Source organism: Nyctereutes procyonoides, unplaced genomic scaffold, assembly GCF_905146905.1.
Source record: "Nyctereutes procyonoides isolate TBG_1078 unplaced genomic scaffold, NYPRO_anot_genome, whole genome shotgun sequence".
Taxonomy (NCBI): domain Eukaryota; kingdom Metazoa; phylum Chordata; class Mammalia; order Carnivora; family Canidae; genus Nyctereutes; species Nyctereutes procyonoides.
In genome coordinates, this window is record NW_026575132.1 from 15,051,689 (window position 1) to 15,071,873 (window position 20,185).

The 20,185-nt window shown below is 40.3% G+C and overlaps 1 protein-coding gene across 3 annotated transcripts in view; it reads left to right on the forward strand.

Annotated features, from left to right (window-relative positions):
- The first annotated feature begins 16,844 nt into the window (after positions 1–16,844).
- ADAM23 (ADAM metallopeptidase domain 23) overlaps positions 16,845–20,185 on the forward strand; it is a 169,343-nt gene continuing 166,002 nt past the window's right edge. For all 3 annotated transcript variants that reach the window (XM_055345459.1, XM_055345458.1, XM_055345460.1), the window contains exons 1-2: positions 16,845–17,299; positions 18,514–18,728. In XM_055345459.1, the coding sequence (XP_055201434.1) occupies positions 17,098–17,299; positions 18,514–18,728 (417 nt within the window). In that variant the 5' untranslated portion in view covers positions 16,845–17,097. The remainder of the gene's footprint in view (positions 17,300–18,513; positions 18,729–20,185) is intronic.

Genomic DNA, 20,185 nt, shown 5'->3' on the forward strand with positions numbered 1-20,185 from the left:
TCAATAATTTTGACCATTTTTGTCTAACTTTATCTCATTTTAAATATGACCAGCTTCTGTCTGTGGTGTGCTATTTTCATTATCTAAATATTCATTATTCCGGTAATATTTCTTTTTGCTTTGGACAACCATGAGAGCTTTTCATCTGCAATAAACAAAAAATGGCCAACAGAATCTGCAGATTCCCAGGCAAAATGGGCATGGGGCATTGCTTCTTCTCCTTCCCAGTACTCTCTCACTGAGAATGAGGCTCCCTTGTTCTGGGTGCATTCTTCCTAGTCATTGCTTAACGAAACCTCATAGTACCCTACATGGTTCTGGTTGGCCTATTGGACTGTATAGCATGGTTTAATTTCTGAGAAGTGATTCCAAGGCCAAGACAGAAGGCTTATATACTTCACTGTCTGCCTAAGGAGTACTGATCCTAAATGAGTAGATAAGTGAGGACATGATTCTAGAGAAGCTGGGAAGAGATGCATAGTTAGTGAGGGGACAGAAGCAATGGGAAGCAGGATGGCCAAAGAGGTGGTGACAGGGCAGGGACAGAGCAAAGTGTGGGTACATGGCAGAGTGGATAAACTTTCTCAGGTAGAGATTATAATGACTGTTGTTACTTTTATGTATCATTGGTACTGGACTGGAGGTGGGTTCCTTTTGTGTTTGCCTCACCTGGTTGGTTGAGCATGGCTTGTATTTCATTTCTTTATAGTGATTGACAGCCAATAAAATAGATGAACATTTGATATGATGATGAAGGGAAAGGAAACCCTGGTTACTAAGGAATGTGTATATTTATAATAATAAAACCACTATAATATGACATGTATACGCAGTGCTTTACCCCATAGGGTGGCTGTTCACTCACAAACATTGCCCCGTTTTTGGGAATAATTCCAGAAAATGAAATAGAATACATGTTTTTGGATATCACCAAACTACAACTCATGATTTTTCCTAAGGTTCATGCAACAATAAAGCATCATTTTCTTCCATAAGTATTAAATATCAGAGGCATAAGCCAAATCTGTTACTTTGCTATAATAATTAATATAAATCATCAAACATTTAATTAAGTGTAAATTCCAAAATATGATAATTGACAAGTTTGCAGTACGTTAGAGCCTACAAGTGTTTTCACATATACTACTTTTGAAATTCCTCATAAGGCTGAGATATGACCTTTGATCCTTCAGTGTTGAATAATATGTTCCTGCCACTGCACAGTACTGCCATTTGCTGTTCTCAGCAGCTCCTGATTTTTGCTAAAGTGCATATTCTAGTAACCCTTCAGCAAGGCAAATCAATCACAACCAAATGGAACGTGTATCCCCAAAAGAATAATGAGGGTTGCCTTCTTGAATTAGACCATGAAATGTCTTGGTCAACAAATCAAAGATTAACTAACAGTATTTATCTTTAAAAAATAATAAAAATGAAAAAAATAAATAAAAAATAAAAAATAAAAAAATAAAAATAATAAAAATGGAAATGAATGTGTGTGCATTTTGATTATACAGGGCTGAGATATACCGTAGAGTTGATATAAAGACCAGAACAATCCTAGCTCTACTGTATTATAGATACGCCCCATCTAAAGCAAACACTTTGGGTAAAGTAGCCATCAGTAACGTGCAAGATAGCCCTACGTATTTCATGTAACAGAGTACAAAATATTCAGTGAAAGGGTTTTAAATTCTACATTGCAACCAACCTTTAAGAAACTGCCACTTGTGTAGTTTTAGTTTATCTTTGATACATCTTTGATACAAAGATGAATGAGGCATACTTATACTAAAAAATTATTCATTATTTATCTGACATTCAAATTTACTGGGTGTCTTGTATTTCCTCTTTGCTACATCTGACAATGCAAGCCAGAATGGCCAGGCATTTATTTATTTATTTGTTTGCTTATTATTAAGTTCTTATTTTAATTCAGGCATAGTCAACATACAGTGTTATTATAGTTTCAGGTGTATGATATGGTCATTCTAACAATTCTATACCTTACTCAATGCTCATCATAAATGTATTCTTAATCCCCATCACCTATTTCACCCATTTCCTCCACCCTCCTCCTCTGGTAACCATCAATTTGTCCCCTATCGTTAAAAGTCTGTTTATTGATTTTTCTCTCTTTTTTTACTTTGCTCCTTTGTTTTGTTTCTTAAATTCCACATATGAGTGAAATCCTATGGTATTTGCCTTTCTGTGACTGATTTATTTCATTTAGTATTACACTCTCTAGCTCCATCCATGTTGTTGCAAATGACAAGATTTGATTTTTTTGATGGTTGAATAATATTCCATTGTGTACATATACCATATCTTCTTTATCCATTCATCTGTTGATGGACTCTTGAGCTGCTTTCATAGTTTGGCTATTTTAAATAATACTACAATAAACATAGGGGTGCATGTATCCCTTTGAATTAGTGATTTTATATTTTTGGGGTAAATACACAGTAGTGTGATTGCTGGATTGTAGGGTATTTCTATTTTTAGATTTTTGAGAGACTTCCACACTCTTTTCCACAATGGCTGCACCAGTTTACATTCCTGCTAACAGTGCATGAGCATTCCTTTCTCTCCACATCCTTGCCAACACTTACTATTTTTTGTGTTTTTGATTTTAGCTGTTCTGACAAGTGTGAGGTTATATGTCATTGTGGTTTTGATTTGCATTTCCCTGATGATGAGTGATGTTTTCTTTTTTTTTTTAAGTTTTTATTTATTTATTTATGAGAGACACAGGCAGAGGGAGAAGCAGGCTCCATGCAGGGAGCCTGACATGGGACTCGATCCTGGGTCTCCAGAATCAGGCCCTGGGCTAAAGGCGGCACTAAACTGTTGAGCCACCTGGGCTGCCTGATGATGAGTGATGTTGTGCAACTTTTTTATGTGTCTGTTGGTCATATGTATGTCTTCTTTGGAGAAATGTCTGTTCATATCTTCTGCCCATTTTTTAATTGGATTATTTGGTTTTGGGGTGTTGAGTTGCATCAGTTCTTTATATTTTGGATACTAGCCCTTTATCAGTTATGTCATTTGAAATATCTTCTCCCATTCAGTAGGTTGCCTTTTAGTTTTGTTGGCTACCTTTTTCTCTATGTAGAAGCTTTTTATTTTGATAGTTAATTTTTCCTTTTATTATCCTTGCCTCAGGAGACATATACAGAAAGAAGTTTCTATGACTAATGTCAGAAAAATTGCTGCCTGTACTCTCTGATAGGATTTTTATTGTTTAAGGTCTCAATACATTTTGAATTTATTTTTGTAATTGTGTAAGAAAGTGGTTCAGTTTCATTCTTTTACATGTAGTTGTCCAGTTTTCCCAACATCATTTTTTGAAGAGACTCTTTTTTCCCATTGTATTTTCTTTCCTCCTTGTTCTCTTTGTATTGCTTTCACTATTTAGGGTCTTTTGTGGTTCCATACAAATTTAGGGTTGTTTGTTCTAGTTCTGTGAAAAACAGTGTTGGCATTTTGATATGGATTGCATTGAATGTGTGGATTACTTTGGGTAGTATAGACATTTTTACAATATTTTTTCTTCCAATCCATGAGCATGGAATGCCTTCCCATTTCTTTGTGTTGTCTTCAATTTCTTTCATCAATGTTTTTTAGTTTTCAGAGTACAGATCTTTCATCTCTTTGGTTAAGCTTATCCTTTGTTTTATTATTTTTGGTGCAATTATAAATGGGATTGTTTTCTCAACTTCTCTTTCTGTTGCTTCATTATTAGTATATAGAAATGCCACAGATTTCTGTAGGGTTGATTTTGTATCCTGTGACTTTACTGAATTTCTGTACCAGTTCTTGTAGTTTTTTGGTGGAGTCTTTAGGGTTTTCTATATATAATAGTATATTTGCAAATAGTGAAAGTTTTACTTCTTCTTTACCAATTTGGATACCTTTTATTTCTTTTTGTTTTCTGATTGCTGTTGCTAGGACTTACAGTACTATATTGAATAAAAGTGGTAAGAGTGGGCATCCTTGTCTTGTTCCTGACCTTGGGGGAGTAGTTCTTAGTGTTTCCCTATTAGGTATGATGTTGGCTGTGGGTTTTTCATATAAAACTTTTATTATGTTAAGGTATATTCCCTCTAATCTTATTTTGTTGAGGGTTTTTATCATGAGTGGATGTTGTTTTTTCTGAATCTATTGAAATGATCATATGGTTTTTATCCTTTCTCTTATTGGTGTGATGTATCACACTGATTGATTTGTGAGTATCCAACCACCCTTGCATCCTGAAAAGAATCCTATTTGATTGTGGTGAATGATTTTTTAAAGTATTATTGGATTTGGTTTGCTGGTATTCTGTTGAGAATTTTTGCCTCTATGTTCATCAGGAATATTGGCCTGTAGTATTCATTTTTGTGGTGTCTTTATCTGGTTTTGGTATCAGGGTAATGCTGGTCTCATGGAATGAATTTGGAATGTTTTCCTCCTCATCTATTTTTTGGAACAGCCTGAGAAGAATAAGTATTAACTCTTCTTTAAATGTTTAGTAGAGTTTGCCTGTAAAGACATCTGATCCTGCACTTTTATTTGTTGAGAGTTTTTGATTATGGATTTAATTTCATTGTGATAATTTTCTTTTTCTTCATGTTTTAGTTTTGGTAGGTTGTATGTTTCTAGGAATGTATCCATTTCTTATAGGTTGTCCAATTTGTTTGTATATAATTTGTCATAATATTCTTTTACAATTGTTTGTATTTCTGTAATGTTGGTTGTTATTCCTCCTCTTTCATAGTGATTTTGTTTATTTGAGTCCTTCTTATTTTCAAAATGGTCAGGCCTTTCTAGCTCTCTCTCAACCAATCAAATGTTGATCATTCATGGAATAGTGTGATTGTGGATGCCCCTGGGAGTGATAAAACTCTCTGCCACTGAAGCAATCCCTAAATGTACTGACATCTGAGGGTATTTTCTGACACCACTTGCAACAGGTAGGGCAACAAGTGGCAAGCAAGAATTAAGAGGAATTTTGGGCATCCCAGTTTCATATCAATTACACAATCTTTTTGCTATTTTTGTTTTTTGTTTTTAAAGTAAGTTATAGGGATGCCTGGGTGGCTCAGTGGTTAAACATCTGCCTTTGGCTTAGGGCATGATCCTGGAGTCCTAGGATCAAGTGCCACATTGGGCTTCCTGCATGGAGCCTGCTTCTCCCTCTGCCTATGTTTCTGCCTCTCTCTTTCTGTGTCTCTCATGAATAAATAAATAAAATCTTTACAAAAAATAAAGTAAATTATATGCTTAACAAGGGCCTTGAACTCATGACCCTAAGGTCAAGAATTGCACACTCTACCAATCGAGCCAACCAGGTGCTCCTATTTTTGTTGTTTTTAGTATTTCCCTATAGTAACCAGATATAATAGAAAATCATTTAGTACTACAATTAAAGTGGAAATTATTTTTTTTCCAGAACCAGCCTCTGTAATATTCAAATTCTGCATACAAAAGTGAACACGTAAGAATAGGCAATGCTCATTTCCTTCATTGTTGTCTGTTTATCAGTAAGGACCAGGGGGACTGCACATCTGTTTTTTCCCAAGATATTTCTGGTTTATGCCTCCTCTCTTGGCTTAAATATTAATAGCACCTGTTTCACTTTCAAAAATTTCTCAGTTTGGAAAATAAATTTTCTTTTCTCCTTATTAAGATTTTCATAGTGCTTCTCACTGCAAATGGGCACTATTTTCAACTTCATTACAATGGGAAACAAAAATAGCTGACCTTTATATCCCCCATAGAGGGACTCACTTTATTTTTCTAGTTCCAATTTAAGAGAAGTTCCTACAAGGCAAGGAAGTACCCTCTCTCCACTCCTTTTCAACATTGTAATGGAAGTTGTAGCTAATGCAATAACACAAGAAAAGGAAATTAAAGGTGTACAGATAGGAAAGGAAGAAGTTAAATAGTATTTGTTCACAAATGATATGATCATCTATATAGAAAATAAAAAAGCATCAACAAAAAAATCCTGGAACTAATAAGCAAGTACAGCAAAGATGCAGGACACAAGGTTAATATACAAAAGTCAACTGCTTTCCTACAGACTAGTAATAAAGAAGTAGAATTTGAAATTAAATCACAATACCATTTAAAAAATATTTTTAAAGATATTCTTTATTTATCCATAAGAGACAGAGAGAGAGAGAGGCAAAGACACAGGCAGAGGGAGAAGCAGTCTCCATGCAAGGAGCCTGATGCTGAACTTGATCCCCGGACTCCAGGATCATGCCCTGGGCTGAAGGCAGGTGCTAAACTGCTGAGCCACCCAGGGATCCCCACACAATACCATTTATATTAACACCTCTGAAAGTAAAATACTTACATATAAATCTAACAAAATATACAAGATCTATATGAGGGAAACTACAAAACCCTGATGAAAAAAAAGAAAAAAAGAGATATTTCATGTTTATGGATGGGAAGACTTAATATTGTCAAGATGTTAATTCTTTCCAACTTGATCTATAGATTCAGTGTAATCCCAATCAAAATCTCATCAGGTTATTATGTGGATATTGACAAAGGTACAATCCAAGAAAGAAATAATTGATAAGCTGGACTTCATTAAAATTAAAAATGTATGTCCTGCAGAAAATAATATCTAGAGGAGAAAAAGACAAGGCACAGATATAAGAAAATATTTTTAAAAGACACATTTGATAAAGGACTGTTATCCCAAATATACAAAGAATACTTAAAACTCAACAATAAGAAAACAAGCAACTGAATTTAAAAATGGACCAAAGGCCTGAACAAACATCTCACCAAAGGGGATATACAGATGGAGATAAGTGTATGAAAAGTGAGATACCACTACACACCCATTAGAATGGCCAAAATCTACAACACTGATAGCACCAAATGTTGTTGAGGATGTGGCACAGGAGCTCTCATACTGCTGGTGGGAATGCAAAATGGAACATTCACTTTGGAAGACATTTTGGTGGTTTCTTACAAAACTAAACATATTTTTACTATATGATCTAGCAAACATGCTTCCTGATATTTACCTAAAGGAATTGAAAACTTATGTTCACACAAAAACCAGCACACAGATGTTTATAGCAGCTTTATCATGATTGCCAGAACCTAGAAGCAACTTAGATGTACTTCAGTAGGATAAATAAACTGTGGTTTATTAATAAACTGTATGTTTTAGACAATGGAATATTACACAACGCTAAAAGTAAATGAGTTAGCAAGCTATGAAAAAACATGAAGGAACTATAAAATGCATACTAATAAATGAAAGAAGCCCATCTGAAAAGGGTACATAATATAGGAGTTTAACTATATGTCATTTTGGAAAAGGCAAAAGTATGGAGATAGTAAAAAGTTCAGCAGTTTCCCAGAGTTGGGGCAAGAAGGGGTCAATAGGAAAAGCACAGGGGATTTTTAGGGCAGTGAAAAAACTCTATATGATACCGTAATGATAGATATATGTCACACATTTGTCCATAGCCATAGAATGTACAACAACCAAGAGTGATAGTTATGTAGATTATGGACTTTTGGTGATTATGTGTCTATATAGGTTCATCAATTCTAACAAATGTACCTCTGGAAAGGGATGTGATATTGGAGGAGGCTATGCATATGTAGGGACAGGGAGTCTATGGGAAATTTCTGTACCTTCCCCTCAATTTTGCTACAAACCTTAAGCTACTCTAAAAAAGTCTTAATAAAAAAAGTCTCAAATAAGGACTTGATTGGCCATAGTGAGCCAATCAAGTGTACCTAGAAGGTGAAACACTGTGAGTGGTCCATCTGAGGTCATGTACCTGATTCTAAATGAACAAGCTATGGCTGAATTTGGAGAGGAACTTGGGGAGCAAGTTCGTGAAGTGTAAACATAATCATGGGGACCAGTTTCTTTGAAAAATTTCAGAAGTAGGGAGATATTTGAACAAGGAACATTCCCTAAGAGAGGCCCACTACAAATTAATTTAACACTATGTGGTGCTATTTCTTATTCGCACAAATTTATTTCTCAAATTTCAGATGCTACCCCTTCATGAAAATATTTTAGGATTTGGATAGTTATGTTCACCTTATCTACACTGCTCATGATTTTAAAGTCTTTTAAAATATCCTCTCTCCTTCTTTATCTTGCCAGATGGTATGGTTCTTACCTTTTTTTAGGTGTTTTCACCTAGCAGCAGCTTGGTCACTTAAAATGCTTTTTTCTGAATCACATTTAATTCCTTTATAGGGTTTGTACATCATAGTTTGGTGTAATTTTGATCATCAATATACTGTTGTTGTCATTTTTAGATAGAATTGTTTTATTCAGGGGACAGTCAACTCCAGTCTGTTTCCCACATTGGAGTTGAAGGAGTTTGTGTGAGTGTGTGTGTGCGTGCATGTGGGTGTTATTGCCAGCTATAATTTGGATAATATTTCATGTGTGTAGTGATGTTTGAAGATGGGATGTATAGCTATTTATATATATAAATAGTTTAGATTACTTATTCCAAAACTTACTTGTTGATAATAAAATTCTTTTATTAGTTTTTTGGCCATGTCACACAACCTCAGGAAATTTGTTTATATTTTATCTTGGTTTGCCCAAACATTTTCTTACATGGAAGAGCTTAATGTTTTCTACAGGATAGGGCATTTCAGCATGCAATCTACCCCTCACATAATTTATCAGAATAGGAAATAAAAAAATCTTAAAATTTGTCTCTGGAGAGTCCTTGAGTTTCTCTTTTCCTTCTGGAGAAGTGACTCTGTCTATCATTTGTTCTCTGTCTTTAACCATGTCTGTATCCATGACATGAATAGTCTAATGCCATGACAAACTAACAGATAATTCAGTTAGCTTGCTTTTAATTTACTTGCTGCAGTATAGTAAACGACAAAAGGTGAGCAAAAGCATGTTATATGATCTAAGGAGCTCTATAAATGTTAGCTGTTCTTTTTTGCCTTAGAATAACAGAATAAAAATACATAATGACTACTGATCAAGGTTTAAGCTTTCATAGTATGTCTTTAGAAATCTTAACATGTTAATATATGGGCAAATTCTAATATGTTTCATAGGGAAGATTAATAAATATTGTTAATTATAATATTGATCAGATTAAACTAAATCTAATGGGTGGTTATGTGGTTAATTTAAAATTTAGAAAAAATTAAATCCTCTAATAAGTGAGGATCTTGGCCCTCTCTTGTGAAGTGGTAATTGGGTTTTGTTTTGGAATTTGCAGATAATTGTATGGAATGTCTATATTCAGAAATCTCTAATGTGGAGTTAGGGACATAATTCAGAACAGTTCCATTGTTGGATCAATATGTCAGCGGTATTAAACAGACAAAATAAAGTTTAAAATTGTATTTATAGTCAAGTCAAGATTTAAAAATATTATAGATCCTTTTAAGAAGTTGTTTCAGGTTTTTTTGTTTTTGGTCAGTGGTCAAATAGATTATGCGGTATCGAATTTATCAGCTCCAGTTTTAAGCAAATTAATTGTTAATTAAATGAGGAATAGGTAGAGGATTGAATTTTAGTAACATTTTTGGTGAATTTTTTTGGTGAATTTTAGTAATTCAGTAATAATTTTGGTGAATTGATAGATTGATAGTGTTGGTGGATTACTATGGTGTGGTTGGCAGTTTCTGCTTTGGAGTCAGGCAAACACGACTCCTGACCCAGCTCTGCTTCCTAATAGTCACATGACTGCAGACAAGGGAGTCTCAGTTTTCTCATCAATCAAAATGGGGGTAATAATAGTACTTCCTTCACAGAATTGCATGAAATTAAATGAGATCATCCAGATAAAGCTCTTAACTCAGTATCTGGCACATAGTAGGTGCTGTAGAAATAATTCTTGTTCTTCCTCCTTCTCCTTGTTATTTTGTTTTTATTTGTTTTTATTCTTTCCTTTGTCCTTTTCTGTTTTTCACCAAATTTTGGACTATCTAAAACAGGATTAAAGAAGCTGCAGTTATTGAATTCTGAAGGTATACTGCAGGTAGTACAAGAAGTACACTAGATGAGAAAATTACCCCTTGAAAATATTTAAGACATGAAAGACAGGAGAAGTAAGAGAACAATAGATACTTTATTTGGATGGATTACCTCCAGGGAGGAGTGGGACTGCCCCCCCCCCCAGTATTTTTCGTTCACATTGGGCTACTTCCATGCTGCAGCATGAGGGTCTTTTATGCAGCCAAACTATGGAACTGGGTTTAGAGGGACTGATCATATTGGAATCCTGACATCGTAGCTACAACCTTTTGTCTTTACAAAGCAATGCCATGTGGGACATCAAAAATGGATTACATTATAGAGTGACCAGGATTTTTGCAAGTCAATTTTTTTTTTTAAACAAACCATGTACAAAGCATGACGGAAAGTACTGGAAAACCTGAAGAAAGGAAAACTGAATCCAGTCCCAACTCCGCCACAGATTGATGTGGCCTTGGACAAAAAGTTTATTTTTTATTTTTATTTATTTATTTTTTAAATGTTTTTACATTTGTTTTTATTTATCTTTTAAAGATTTATTTATGATAGACACAGAGAGAGAGAGGCAGAGACACAGGCAGAGGGAGAAGCAGGCTACATGCCGGGAGGCCGACGCGGGACTCGATCGCGGGACTCCAGGATCGCGCCCTGGGCCAAAGGCAGGCGCCAAACCACTGAGCCACCCAGGGATCCCCTGGACAAAAAGTTTAAACTCTGCTCCTTTACTTCTAAAATTATACAATCATAATGTTGAATTCCTAGATGATCTCAAAGGTAAATTCTGGCTCAAATATTTTCTAATTCTATATTAGATCCTGTGGCAATTACACTAATCTTTTGTATCTCTCCTGATTCAAGGTTACCTTGTGAAAAGAGCAGACATAGGGAAAAAGATCTTGGGTACAGAACAAGACTTGATATGAGGGTTCTGATTCCAGGTGTGATGTGATCTTGGGAAATCCCTTGACCTGGTGCATTTTAACTCTGGCTGCATATTCAACCAATCTGGGAAGATTTTAAAGACACTGATGTTGGATCCCACTCTTGAAGATTCTAAATAGCCAGGCAATGATAAGTCGTTAAAACTCTCTGGGTAACTTGGATGTGCAGCCAGGATGGAGAATCACGGCAAAACCAGTAAGTCTTAGCGTCCTCACATCTAAGATGGAGCTTCTAAAAAAATAGTAGTAATTGCCCTCTCTGTGTCACAGAATTGAGGATCAAATAAAATAAAACAGATAAAAGCACTTTGTGATGTGTAAATGCACAGTAATTATTAAAGCAGACATTATTAAAGGACTTAGGTATTGTTATTATGCAAATGTTAGGGATTATCATTGGTGTATTAATTCTGCTGCTGGAGTTCTAACCTTTTCAGATAAAATTCGCTTGCTGTCTCTAAAAGTAGTTGAGGTTTCCTCCCACCTGCCCAATTAGTATGTGGCAATTTCCTTCTAGTGTTGCTCTGTGCCACAGTGAGGGTTTAATGATTATGTGTTGACTCAGATTATTCTTAATAAACACAATTCTTCCAGGTTTTGCATAGCATATCTCAACACCACAAACCATGGGGACATGCTTGTTTATCCCTTTGTGCTGCAGCTTGTAAATGCTCCAAACTGTGGGGTAAACTAGCCTAGTGTTTCCGTGGTGGGAAAAAAATGAAACTGTTTTTCAAATGCATCCTACTCTGCCAGCAAGTCCTGATTATCCTTCATTTAGCATCATATCTGTTAAGAACTTAATTTTCGGTTTTAACAGTGGTTACCTGTCTTTAGATTTGTTCATGCGTTGACAGTTTGATACATTTTTATCTGGTCAAATATTCCACTAGAAATGCCTGTGGCCATTGCAGTTTTGGTAATGCATTCTTCCCCTCTCCCCCCAGGACTGTTGGAACAAGTCACATCTTGACTTCTGAGATTGTCCCACTGTGGCCTCTCCTTCAGAATGACCACAGGTATATTTAACGTAGACTTGCAGACTTATTTTTCATGAATTTGAAGGTCGCCTGAGGCGGTGGGCGTGGCCCTGTGTCTGGAGAACCTACATGCTGCCTCATTGCCTCCTTGGGACTTGGGGAATCCAGACAGATCACTGATGGTGGCAGGCTCCGGGAAAGGCTGCCACTGTGTGTGTTACTCCGTCTTCTGACCTGTCATGGCTGTAGCATTTATGCAGCATCTCCTTGCTCCCCAGAAAACACATCTTGGCAAAACAAGAGAACAATCTGGGATCTTTCGGTATCTGTAATTTTTTTGGAAAATGATTTCTGGCATTCGCCTCCATTGTGTAAGTCTAGGAATCATCTCTAAACAGAGGAATGCTTCTTTCCTTAGGAACCCCTTCAAACAATGCATGTGTATTAAGAATTAAACAACTGCATTGTTAATGAAATGAAGAGCTAAATTTCAATGAAGAGGTGGCTTTTTGGGAGTTAGAACCATGTCTGTTATTGCACATGCTTTTCTGCTCACAAGCGTACAAGATAATGCAGTTGATGAAAAATGTTAAGCTTAAGATAGATATTTATACACACATGTAGTTAAAAATGGTAGGTTGACAAACCGGGGCTGCATGCTTTTTACATTTTTAAAGGGTTGTAAAAAAAAAGAGAGAATATGCGTCAGAGACCATATGGCACACAGGGCCTAAAATATTTACTATCTGGCCCTTTATAGAAAATGTTTGCTGACCCTTGAACCATGTGGAAAGCACCAGTAATAGATCTCACTCTTTTTTTTTTTCACTTTCCCCAAGAAGCACATTGTCTTCTTTCCTTGGTGATATTCATTTCTACTTGTAAAGTCAGTGTTCACAGCCATTCTAAAAAGAGAAGGAGAAACCTTCCAGAGCCGAATCTGTCCCAGGATCTGCCCCCAGCCAGCTCTGTGGAGTCAGAGCCCTTCCACCCCCAGCCCGTGTTCGCGCTGTTGCTTCACCCGCAGATGGCCCCTCGGCGTCTGCTTCCACCAGTCTGCTGCGTGCCTTCTTCGACCTTGGCTTTTTGGCCACATGATTATTCCATTTTAATTGCTCTTGTGAATCTGCTCTGTTACATTGCCCCCCCACCCCCACAGTTTTCGCCCTCCAAAGCCCCTCTTCTGTGACCCCTTTGTCTGCCTTCTCCCCTAGAGTCTCAGGCCTTTAAAGACAGATGCTTTCCAAATCTAATATTTCTACCCCTATCTTTTTTTTTTCTTTTAAGATTTTATTTATCTATTTGAGAGAGAGAAAGAAAGAGAGAGAGCAAGCACTGGGGAGAGGAAGAAGCAGGCTCCTACCTGGCAGGGAACCGGGGGTGGGGCTTGATCTCAGGACCCAGGGATCATGACCTGAGCCAGGCAGATGGTTAACCTGCTGAGCCACCTAGGTGCCCCCTACCCTGTGCAGGCTTAGTTTTCTCACTGGTTACAAAGTGGGTCCAGTTTTCCCCTGCAACAGACTGTAGCAGAGAGGACTTCTGGTGTCTTCCAGAACTAGACCAGCAGAACCATGTTAGTGAGCAGTATGGCTACTCTTTTGGGGCACTGGTCACACGCACCCTTATTTGTGTTCACTTGGTGTCCACATCACCTAGTGTAATTTCTTTCCCATGGACCTTCTGGCCTCTTGCCTTCACTTACAACTGTGACAATTTCTCATGTCTGCCATGTTGACCAGGCCACTCCAATGGTCCCTGATGCCTGTGGGATCCAGCACACATATCTAACCAGAGCTATCACAGCCCTCAAGCATCGGGTACATACTTTTCGATATCCTAGTCCAGCTTGCTGAATCCCTCCCTCTCCTGCCTGTGGCTATCCTTCTACTCAAAACACATTGATCAAATGCTGACTCCATTCCAGGTACTATATCGTAGGCACTGGGAATCAGGGATGACCAAGATGCAGCCTAGTTCAGTAAATTTTTTTTTTTGACAGGTGAAAGATGGTATGCACAAACATGAATATAGAGCAAAGCAGCAGGTGGTGATTGACAAAGTTATTAAATATCAAGAAAGCACAGAACATATTTGGAACTAAGCTGTATAACCATAAATATTCCAAATTACTTAATGGGACTATTACAAAATCTGACAAATCATCCACTTAAAAAATTTAATTCTGTTTTTAAGTTTCCCTTAAAAATATGGCTTAAGGATCAAACTTCTGGTAAATTTTTCTGAGTGATTTACTCCTTCTCTAACTCATGATCTCATTTGCTGATACACTATCTTGCCTCCAGCCATGTCTGTAAACATTAAAGTTCTACAAATAAATGCAGTCTTTTGATTATAGTGCAAAAGACAACATTCTGCTTTGTAAACACTCCTGCTTCTTATTGGAAACTGGAAGGAGTCCTCATGCTATTCCCCAAGTGCACAGAATGCATGGTGGCTTAAACTGAAGTGTGTTAGTTGGTCCAGGTTGATACATAGCTTTATTTATTAGAATAGGCTTTGAGACGGGATCACTCAATTACAATAGGGTCTTTTCAAATAACTGCATCTCAGCATCTTTCCCCCTTTCATTTCCTTCTTTCTTCTCATTTGTTGTACACCTCCCTTTCTCCAGCCCTTTTTCAAGATTATATCATTATATCATATATAAGTTGGGAAAACCTAACCAGGGCATGCTTGCCTTGAGACACCCCCAAGAACACTGACCTACAGGTAGGAACTATAGGGGGATGGGAGTGTTTACCAGCTTGCTCCAGTGTGACTCCTGCTATAGCGCATCACAGACTTTTTGTTTATTCATTCATGCTATGCTTTCTGAGAGCCTTCTCTGGGCCACAAACACTATGCTAAGGACACAATATTGAGTCAAAGAGAACATTATTGCTTCCCCTGCTTGGGGGAAGTAGCATCAGTTACAAGTTTACATTAATAAGTGTATGATAATTAATATCGTAGCTCTGATACAGAGAGGAGGAGCTAATGTTAGTGTTTAACCCCTTATCAGCTCTGTGATCTTTGATTTCTGTATGTGTGTCTGCCTTTCTTCCTCTCTCCTGCTATCTCTCTTCCCCTCTCCTTCTGTCTTCCTTCTTTGTTAAGTGGGGATTGTTGGGGTGGAAAAAATTTTCTGTATGCTTTAAAGGTTCTTCTGGATGGTGAAAAGTTAAATTGACATGAGACATTAAAAGAGAAAAATTAATTTCATACATACAAGAACTCCACATACATGAAAATTCTAAAGACCGAAAGGTAAAATGAGATATATTTGCTCTCCTGAGCTAAGGAATGGGATAGGTGCTGGGGGCTTCGGAGGGGAGGACTGCAATTCACAGGGCAATAAGAATAAGAGCTGATGATTGGTAATTAGATATTCACTGCCCTACAGAGGGTCACTCAGAAAAAAGTTATCCCTGGTAATAACTCATTCTGGGAAAGACCACCAATTTAAATTCTTTTAGGTAGTTAAGGGAGGGGCAAAGTTTTCTCTTGAGTCCACAGGGTTTCCAACATAGTCACATGGCACATTTTGGGAAGAATTGTACTGAACGTCTTTGGGGCGGAGAATAAGGCTAACAGCACTGAGCCCTGTCATCACTATGGTGCTTTATACTCTTATTTTTCCTTTTAATTGAGGAATTCTGGATCTCCCACAGTAGGTGTTATAATCTCCATTTTAAACAAATAATGGAGTAAGACAACGTTGTTATTAATTGTTCTCATTGGATGGGTGAATAAACGAATGCTTGCATTGTGGGAGCTTGGGAACAGAAATATGTCACAGGCCCTAATTTGAAACCAGCCGTCGGATTTAGTGGCTGCTAACCTACGCAACTCAGGGATTCTCCCTTTACTTTTTTTTTTTTTTTTTAATTAAAGAGCAGCAAGAGAAAAATCTCCCCCCTTTTTTTCAGAAGTCAGGACTAGATCTCAAAATTTCAAATGTGTCCCCTCCAGTGCATGCCCGCCCACGTGGTTGAAAACCGATGGCTTTGCCCAACTAGATGCCACAGACGCTTAGCTTCTAATCTTGCATTTCTTGCTCCCAGATTTTCCAGATCTTCCCCAATACACCCAGTTATGCTTTCTGAAGTGTCGAGCCAACATTTTCTGGTTTCTTCGGCTTTCCGCAAAGCCCCGGGGCCTGGGCACTGGGGCCAGAGGCCGGGGTGGAGCCCCCCAGCTCCGGGGCTCCCCGCGCCCGCCTGCAGCCCCCGCGCCTGGCAGCCCCCGCTTCACTCGCCGGGAGGGAGGGCGCCACCAGGAGGACCCGCGCTATTTTTACCTCCTTGGCCGCAATCCTTTATATTTATTTGGAGAGAGGAAATAAACAGAGGATTAGGGAGGAAATGCTTGGCCTCGGTGTCTCCCGGGGAAAGAGGGGGTCGGAATAGGACGAAGGGAAATTTGGAAGATTTGGGCTGGAGGACGAGGCAGGTGCATCTCTCTGGGAGCTTCTTTTCTCCAGATGACCGTGGTCTGTGGCCTGGAGACCCCGTCACGATTCTTTCCTCCCCGCCGGCTAACGATCCCCGGCTGCCGGCCTTCGCGCTGTCTGCCCCCACCTCCGAAGGCGCCGCCGTCACCCCGAGGCCGCCGGGGATGCTGCATCACTCCGCTGCCCCCCGCCCCCCGCCCCTTGCCTCCGCGGCGACGCATGCGCAGTGCGCCCCGTGCCGGGCACTAGCCACAGCGTCGGGATCGGCGTCGGCGGCAGCATCAGGACCCGCGGGCGCGCTCTCGAGGGCGGGGCGCCCCCCCCCCGCCGCGCGCCCCCGCGCCCCGCGCCCCGCGCCCCGCGCCCCCGCGCCGCGCGCTCGCCCGCGCCGTCTCGGCATCCTCAGCCCCGGCGGCAGCCCCCGCAGCTGCTGGAGCGGCCGCGCCCGCCGCAGGGAGGGAGGAGCAACTGGGGCGGCTCCAAGTTGGCGGAGCCACCGGGACCCCCGGACTCCTCCGCGGCCGCCCGGGAGGGGCGGAGAGGCGAGCAGGGGAGGGGGAGCCGCCCGGCCGCCGGTGCCGCGCCCCAGCCCCTGCCCCTGCCCCTGCCCGCGGCCGCACCATGCGCGCCCCGCCGGCGTGATCGGCCCCGCCCGCAGCCTCCCCGCAGCCTCCCCCGGCGCTCTCGCCGGCCACACCGAGCGGCGCCCGGGAGCTATGAGCCATGAAGCCGCCCGGCAGCAGCTCCCGGCGGCCGCCCCGCGCGGGCTCCAGCCGTCCCCGCGCCTCCCGCGGCCCCCGCGGCGGCCCCGCCGGCCCGGTGCCCGCCCGCGCGCCGCCCTGCCGCCTGCTCCTCGTCCTTCTCCTGCTGCCTCCTCTCGCCACCTCGTCGCGGCCCCGCGCCTGGGGGGCGGCTGCGCCCAGCGGTGGGTATGGCCCCGGTGCCCTTCGCGTTGCCTGCCCGCCGGGCCCCGCGGAGGAGAGCGCAGGGCGCGCGGGTCCGTGCGCCCCGGACACGTCCCGGGCTCGGCCTCTCCCAGCCGCCCGCCTGCCTCCCCACCTCTCCCTCCCGAGCCCCCCGTGCGTTCCAGTTCACTTTCTGAAGTCCATTTCTGTTGCATTCACCAAAAACCCCATCCCAACGACTGTCGGTTCCACTGGGAGGTATTTAGTGGATGCGGGGACCCTCAGCCATCCCTGCAACTTGGCGGAGGGGAAACCGGCGGACGGTAAATGCAGACAGGGAGCAAGTTGCTTCTTGGGTGGAGAGGCTGAATGCGAATGCGGGAGGATGTGATGATGATGATGATGATGATGATAATAATAATAATAATAATAATAATGATAATGGGGTAACGTGTTGTTTCCTCAAATCGCCTACTGGGTTTATTCGGTGCTGTTGGAATTAGGATGGGGGAGGGCAACTCGGGAGGTAGAAACCTTGGGTTCGTGGTTCTCAAAATGCTAGTCATGATAACGAACAATTAAGATAATACGATATTCAATACATAGATGATGGGAAATCAGTGGAAAGGCAAAGCTGGCCCTGGCAGAAAAATTAAAGGAATTGGAAAGCTGCCAGCATCTGCTTGCCTCTATGGCAAAGGATTTTTGCTCATCTCAAAGTTTAAAGCAAAAGGAATTGCCTGTTTTGTTTAATGAATCAGTTAACAGCCCCTATCCATGCATTCAGCACTCAAGTTCTCTTCGGAGCGTTCTTAGCTCTCAGCTGGGATACTCCTAGTCAGAGTCCCATTGAGCTTCTGCAGACTCAAGAGAAGGGGTGGACATGAGGGTCGGAACCTCTGAGCATGTTCCCTGAATGTCTTCCCTCAAGTCCATGCCGCCCCCCACCCCTACGCCCCATCCTTAGAAGTATGTATTTGAGACTGGTTAGAAATGTTCACGTAAAGCACAAATAATAATAAATAGTACATTATTGTATAAGCCTCATGGGCTGTTAACCTACTCAGGCCATTTCGTTGTTGCGATAACTTGCTTTGCTGTGTCTCTACTTTTTACTTGCTTATGAATAGAAAACTTTGTTTTTGCAATTAATGGGAGCACATAGTACTTTTGTATTTATAGGGTATATGTGTGTATTTGTGTATCTTTGTGCACCCCTCTCCCCCACCCCCAGCTCTGCATTGGAATGAAACTGCAGAAAAAAATTGGGGAGCCCTGGCAGATGAAGACAACACATCACAACAGAATAGCAGTAATATCAGTTACAGCAATGCATTGCAGAAAGAAATCACACTGCCTTCAAGACTCATATACTACATCAACCAAGACTCGGAAAGCCCTTACCATGTTCTTGACACAAAGACAAGACACCAGCAAAAACACAACAAGGTAGGCAAGGTGGGTCTGGGTATGCAGAGGTGGCTGCCTTGAGGAGTTTTCCTTTGCTTTGATTTTCTGCCAGAATCTGATCTCACAAATTTTACTGCAGCACTTTATTAGGAAATCAATTAATATTATGATAGAGGAGAAATTGGAGGAAGTAAACCTGAGATCTCCTGAGATAGGACTGCTGTTTGGTTTTTTTTCTCTCTGACTCTCATGTGGAATCTGCATTTTCTTACGGCTTTTTAAATTCTGAAATGTGGTCCATCCGTCTCTCAGGTGCATTGAGCACTGAGCAGGAGTTAAGTGAGCATGTTGATGGTCCTGACTTCTATCTTGGAGGCTTTATATAAGGGTGCAGTGTTCTACCTCCTGTGATGAAAACTGCTTTCCAGCTGCACACAGAAGATGGCTATAACAGGGTATTTGCAGATTCCCTATCCGTCCTTCACGTAGAAATTGAGGGTTAAAATTTAATTTTAAGTTTCTTGCAATGATCAATAGGAAGGAATACTTTTTGTCTGAAGTATTTTCAGTAGGCAAACAATTTGACATTTTAAAAGATTACGGCGACTATAAACAAACTGTTTATATAATATAGGGTCCAGTTTGGGCCAGCATAGTCTTTCAAGACTTTATCTATATTCATTGCAAGTGGTTGCTTTACTTTCAAGTTGGTTCAGAAAGTGGCACTGATTTTTGAAAAGGCATTCAATAGAAGATAAAGGGGCTTAATGTTCGAAGAGTTGGAAGGATCTTTTCTTCTTGCTTACTGTTCTTTATTTGAGTTAGTAATATTTTGGATGCCAGGCGGATTTACACAGTGGGTCAGTCATCAGTACCTCTGTTCTTTATCATGAGCAAAGAATAGAGTCTGTATGTCAAGTATTTTACTCCGGACTATAGCTGTTCAATGGAGAAAAGTAGTCACTGTCTAACATCTAGAATTTAAGAACTATATCTGTGGCCTATATCATTGTTTTTATTAGTTTTCTAAACTATAGGTAAATGGTAATGGTATTTATTCCTGTTTTACAAACAGGGAGTTAGAAATTTAAGGCTTTCGGGTGATAGCTAATATAAACTTCAAACTAATACAAACAGCTAATATAAACTTCAAGAAGCCTGAACACTTCATTTTTATTATTTTTTTACAAGTCAGTTTTCTGAGAAAATGCTTCCTTTGTATTGAATATTATTGGAGCAGCTAATTTTGTTTTACAGTGTTATGAAGTGGCTGTTACCCACTTTGACTGAGACGGGTAGGACTCTGTTCTCGCAGCCCTGTGACATCTGCTCCTATGTAACTTCATGAGTTGACTCCTGGATCCTGTCTGCCCATTTATCTTGTTGATAGGAGGAGTGGGTGGTGACTTCAAGGAAGAAGAATCCAAGGCCTCTTGATTAATGCATTGGGACCCATTTTATGGCTTTCCTAATTAACGAGACCTTCTACGGTTGAG